Source organism: Hemibagrus wyckioides, linkage group LG20 (genome assembly GCF_019097595.1).
Source record: "Hemibagrus wyckioides isolate EC202008001 linkage group LG20, SWU_Hwy_1.0, whole genome shotgun sequence".
In the NCBI taxonomy this organism is placed as follows: Eukaryota; Metazoa; Chordata; class Actinopteri; order Siluriformes; family Bagridae; genus Hemibagrus; species Hemibagrus wyckioides.
In genome coordinates this window covers 1,060,941-1,066,916 of record NC_080729.1, presented here as the reverse complement: position 1 = coordinate 1,066,916, position 5,976 = coordinate 1,060,941, and the positions used below count along the sequence as shown (strand labels likewise).

General features: G+C 45.6%; 1 protein-coding gene across 1 annotated transcript in view; it reads left to right on the top strand.

Moving 5' to 3' along the window:
• Nucleotides 1-4,192, top strand: part of ube2wa (ubiquitin conjugating enzyme E2 Wa) — an 11,546-nt gene extending 7,354 nt beyond the window's left edge. The window contains exon 6 of the mRNA XM_058418413.1: nt 1,681-4,192. Coding sequence (XP_058274396.1) covers nt 1,681-1,694 — 14 coding nt within the window. The 3' untranslated portion in view covers nt 1,695-4,192. The remainder of the gene's footprint in view (nt 1-1,680) is intronic.
• Nucleotides 4,193-5,976: the final 1,784 nt, after the last annotated feature.

Genomic DNA, 5,976 nt, shown 5'->3' with positions numbered 1-5,976 from the left:
TGTGACTGACTGAGTGAGTGAGTGTGTGTGTGTGACTGACTGACTGAGTGAGTGTGTGTGTGTGACTGAGTGAGTGAGTGTGTGTGTGTGACTGACTGAGTGAGTGAGTGTGTGTGTGTGACCGACTGACTGAGTGAGTGTGTGTGACCGACTGAGTGAGTGTGTGTGTGTGACCGACTGAGTGAGTGTGTGTGTGTGACCGACTGAGTGAGTGTGTGTGTGTGACCGACTGAGTGAGTGTGTGTGTGTGTGTGACCGACTGAGTGAGTGTGTGTGTGTGACCGACTGAGTGAGTGTGTGTGTGTGACCGACTGAGTGAGTGTGTGTGTGTGACCGACTGAGTGAGTGTGTGTGTGTGACCGACTGAGTGAGTGTGTGTGTGTGACCGACTGAGTGAGTGTGTGTGTGTGACCGACTGAGTGAGTGTGTGTGTGTGACCGACTGACTGAGTGAGTGTGTGTGTGTGACTGACTGACTGAGTGAGTGTGTGTGTGACCGACTGAGTGAGTGAGTGTGTGTGACTGACTGACTGAGTGAGTGTGTGTGTGACTGACTGACTGAGTGAGTGTGTGTGTGACTGACTGACTGAGTGAGTGTGTGTGACTGACTGACTGAGTGAGTGTGTGTGTGACCGACTGAGTGAGTGTGTGTGTGTGACTGAGTGAGTGTGTGTGTGTGACTGACTGAGTGAGTGTGTGTGTGTGACTGACTGACTGAGTGAGTGTGTGTGTGTGACTGACTGACTGAGTGAGTGTGTGTGTGTGACTGACTGACTGAGTGAGTGTGTGTGTGTGACTGACTGACTGAGTGAGTGTGTGTGTGTGACTGACTGACTGAGTGAGTGTGTGTGTGTGACTGACCGACTGAGTGAGTGTGTGTGTGTGACTGACTGACTGAGTGAGTGTGTGTGTGTGACTGACTGACTGAGTGAGTGTGTGTGTGTGACTGACTGACTGAGTGAGTGTGTGTGTGTGACTGACTGACTGAGTGAGTGTGTGTGTGTGACCGACTGAGTGAGTGTGTGTGTGTGACCGACTGAGTGAGTGTGTGTGTGTGTGTGACCGAGTGAGTGTGTGTGTGTGTGTGACCGACTGAGTGAGTGTGTGTGTGTGACCGACTGAGTGAGTGTGTGTGTGTGACCGACTGAGTGAGTGTGTGTGTGTGACCGACTGAGTGAGTGTGTGTGTGTGACCGACTGAGTGAGTGTGTGTGTGTGACCGACTGAGTGAGTGTGTGTGTGTGACCGACTGAGTGAGTGTGTGTGTGTGACCGACTGAGTGAGTGTGTGTGTGTGACCGACTGAGTGAGTGTGTGTGTGTGACCGACTGAGTGAGTGTGTGTGTGTGACCGACTGAGTGAGTGTGTGTGTGTGACCGACTGAGTGAGTGTGTGTGTGTGACCGACTGAGTGAGTGTGTGTGTGTGACCGACTGAGTGAGTGTGTGTGTGTGACTGAGTGAGTGTGTGTGTGTGACTGAGTGAGTGTGTGTGTGATTGTGTGTGTGTGTGTGTGTGTGTGTGTGAGACTGAGTGTGTGTGTGTGTGTGTGACTGAGTGAGTGTGTGTGTGTGTGACTGAACGAGCGTGTGTGTGTGTGTGTGTGTGTGTGTGTGTGTTTAACTCGTATGTCTGTCCCCTAGCCCAGCGTGCTGCAGTTGATTTCTGCTCTGTCTCCTTACAGATGACACGTGTTAGCATCACTGGGACTGTAGCGGTCATAAACAGGCTGATGGACGGTACACCTGCACTTTCGGACCTGTGGTTTCGGGCCTGAGCGGCGTATTGGGTTCGTTACACCTCAGCAAGCTGATCTAACTCCAGGAATGTAAAACTCCATGTGTGTACACTGAGGAACACGGAGCACGCGTGTAAGGAGGGGTAAACGCTGGCGGGATTAGCGCCGGATCACTTCTGACCTCTTTTCCTCTGACCCGGTGGATCTGGTTCTGGTTTTGGGATCCGATTTGGGATTAGTTTACTGAGCGACGTTCATCAGCAGCGCGTCATGATTAGTTATTTATTCTGAACCTGTAACTGCGTGTTAGCATTAGCATTAGCAAGATGGCTTCCTTGCGGTCCGTCCTTCGGATCAGTAATTCACGTTATATTTATTTATTTTGAATCTAATCTTCAGCAGTAGATGTGATGTTTCTGAAATATATCATCAGACCTGGATATAATACGTGATTAGATTAATAAACCGTAGCTGCGTAAGGAGCGCTAGGGAAGCTTTCAGAAGTTACGGCCTTTAAAACGTTCATCATTTTAGCTAACATATCAACCTCCGCTCCGGTTCCTCCAATCATCACACACAATCTCTCACTTCATTCTCTCGCCTCCTTCTGAATAAGCCCCGCCCCCAGGACCGGCACCGTCACACTATCAGTGGACAAGCGGTTGTTGTGTTTTTTTTTGTTTTCTTTCTTTCTTCCTTTCCAGGTTGATGTTTTGTGCAATAATTCTTTAAGTGTGTACGTACAGGCGGTCAGTCCAGGCACATAAACGATAGAAGGACTTGGAAACTGTAGATAAAATGAACTCCATTTCTTCATTAATCTTCTTATTCTGAATGCAGAGAGTTTTGGTGTCTCCATTTTGATTTATTGGATTAAATTATTTACTTTGACTCCGCCCACATTCGGCTCTGCCTCCGGCTGTTTAAAACTGTATCTTAAAGTGATGATTGATTGCCGAAGCTCCAGAGCAGAACCTACAGTTAAACTCCGCCCTGATCCACACGAAATATGACCATGAAAATGACCACTTGACCCATCTGTTCTGTTCTGCTGGAGGTCTCTGAGGTGTAAGAGGTGAATGTTTTTTATAATATTGCAGTGCTGCTGGGTTAGGCAGGAGGATTATATTCTTTTTTTCCCCTGGTAGTTCATCTCTGGTGTTTAAAGCCAAAGCTGAAGATCTGACCAGAGTTCAGTAACAGAGAGCTAGTGTAGTGTAGTGTAGTGTGTGTGTGTGTGTGTGTGTGTGTGTGTGAGTGTGAGAGAGAGTATTCATTCTGATTTCAGGATGATTTAGGGCTCGGGCTTTAAGGTTTAGTAACTTTTAATTTAATGTGTGATGGTTTGTTTTTTTTTATTATTTAACATTGTTTAAATAATGTTTGAATTTAAAAAATATATATAATATATTTTGAATGACCACAGGCTTGGAGTTTGTGTTTATATTCATTTGGTATTTTGGTATTATTATTATTATTATTATTATTATTATTATTATTATTATTATTATTATTATGAGGTAAAGGTGGAGTGAAGGAAGCTCCACACAGCTCGGGTGAGAATATTCCCCTGTTCTTCCCGCTCCGTCCTCTAGAGGGCAGCATCAATATTTCTATTTATTTCACTCATAAGCAAAACGTTTGCCCATTATAATGTTAGAAATTAATGTTTTTTGGGATTAAAGTTTCAAACATTTAAGCGAGATTTAGAAAAAGGATTAAACACTACTGTGATGAAGAAAATCAGTCCCAATAGAAATTTAGAATAAAAATTTTTTGTTATTGTGCAACATAATTTAGTCTCTCTCATTTAAAACACACAAACACACACAGTTGTATATGTAATGGAACAAATCTAAACAGATATAAATGTAGGTGTAAACTTAAATGTGTTTTCACAATGATAAAAAAAAATGTAATACACACGTCATTAAGGGTCAGTGGGATCACTAAGGGTACATAGCTTCCTAAAAAGGGCCCACTTATATACCCAGCACTCCACAGGAGGGATGAGGGGACGAGAACGTAACATTAAGTTAACATTAAGCTTAAGCTTGGGAGGTTAAGAACTCTGGATTATTTGTCTCTTGAACCCTTTATTTGTTAGGTTCTAGCTATTAAAAAACATTAATGAGTCATAATTTGGAGTTCAACATGTTTACACAGAGAACACACACACACAGAAAAGAATTCTTTAAAGGTTCTTGGCTTATAGAACAGGCCAGTCAAATATCTACTGAAAGGAACCTGTAACGAGAAACTAACGAGTGTGAGATGTGGGAGCAAGAGTGTGTGAGCGTTGTGAGATTGTGTGTGAGAGCTATGTGTGCGTTAACAGTGAGAATGTGTGTGTGTGTGTGTTCTGTCTGGAGTCTTTACTGAAGGTCATTAATCTGTAGTAGTAGTGTAAAAGGTTTCACTGAAATCTCTTTTGTAATAAAGCAGAAGTTTGAAATAACAGATTGTGTCACAGTGGTGGTGTGAGAGAGAGAGGAAGGAAGAAGAGAAAGTTGAGCTTGGCTCCTGAAACATCTCCAGCGCACACACACACACACACACACACACACACACACACACACACCCATGAGTAAGAGAGAGAGAAAAGCTGCCTCCTTCACAAATGTCTCCACATTCCACAGGGTCTGCTTTACTGGAACACACCATATTATGTGTGTGTGTGTGTAGAGTGGGAGTGCACCATTATAAGCATTATAAGAGTTATTAATGTGTTATTATAATGAGTAGCTCATTTGACCTTTCAGTTGATTAAAGGGCTTCAGTGTGCAGTGATGTGAGTGTGAGCTGTAGGTGAGGTCAGTGTGCAGTGATGTGAGCTGTAGGTGAGGTCAGTGTACAGTGATGTGAGCTGTAGGTGAGGTCAGTGTACAGTGATGTGAGCTGTAGGTGAGGTCAGTGTACAGTGATGTGAGCTGTAGGTGAGGTCAGTGTACAGTGATGTGAGCTGTAGGTGAGGTCAGTGTACAGTGATGTGAGCTGTAGGTGAGGTCAGTGTACAGTGATGTGAGTGTGAGCTGTAGGTGAGGTCAGTGTACAGTGATGTGAGCTGTAGGTGAGGTCAGTGTACAGTGATGTGAGTGTGAGCTGTAGGTGAGGTCAGTGTACAGTGATGTGAGCTGTAGGTGAGGTCAGTGTACAGTGATGTGAGCTGTAGGTGAGGTCAGTGTACAGTGATGTGAGCTGTAGGTGAGGTCAGTGTACAGTGATGTGAGCTGTAGGTGAGGTCAGTGTACAGTGATGAGAGTGTGAGCTGTAGGTGAGGTCAGTGTACAGTGATGTGAGCTGTAGGTGAGGTCAGTGTACAGTGATGTGAGCTGTAGGTGAGGTCAGTGTACAGTGATGTGAGCTGTAGGTGAGGTCAGTGTACAGTGATGAGTGTGAGCTGTAGGTGAGGTCAGTGTACAGTGATGTGAGCTGTAGGTGAGGTCAGTGTGCAGTGATGTGAGTGTGAGCTGTAGGTGAGGTCAGTGTACAGTGATGTGAGCTGTAGGTGAGGTCAGTGTACAGTGATGTGAGTGTGAGCTGTAGGTGAGGTCAGTGTGCAGTGATGTGAGCTGTAGGTGAGGTCAGTGTACAGTGATGTGAGCTGTAGGTGAGGTCAGTGTACAGTGATGTGAGCTGTAGGTGAGGTCAGTGTACAGTGATGTGAGCTGTAGGTGAGGTCAGTGTACAGTGATGTGAGCTGTAGGTGAGGTCAGTGTACAGTGATGTGAGCTGTAGGTGAGGTCAGTGTACAGTGATGAGAGTGTGAGCTGTAGGTGAGGTCAGTGTACAGTGATGTGAGCTGTAGGTGAGGTCAGTGTACAGTGATGTGAGCTGTAGGTGAGGTCAGTGTACAGTGATGTGAGCTGTAGGTGAGGTCAGTGTACAGTGATGAGAGTGTGAGCTGTAGGTGAGGTCAGTGTACAGTGATGTGAGCTGTAGGTGAGGTCAGTGTACAGTGATGTGAGCTGTAGGTGAGGTCAGTGTACAGTGATGAGTGTGAGCTGTAGGTGAGGTCAGTGTACAGTGATGTGAGCTGTAGGTGAGGTCAGTGTACAGTGATGTGAGCTGTAGGTGAGGTCAGTGTGCAATGATGTGAGTGAGCTGTATGTGAGGTCAGTGTGCAGTGATGTGAGTGTGAGCTGTAGGTGAGGTCAGTGTACAGTGATGTGAGCTGTAGGTGAGGTCAGTGTACAGTGATGTGAGCTGTAGGTGAGGTCAGTGTGCAGTGATGTGAGCTGT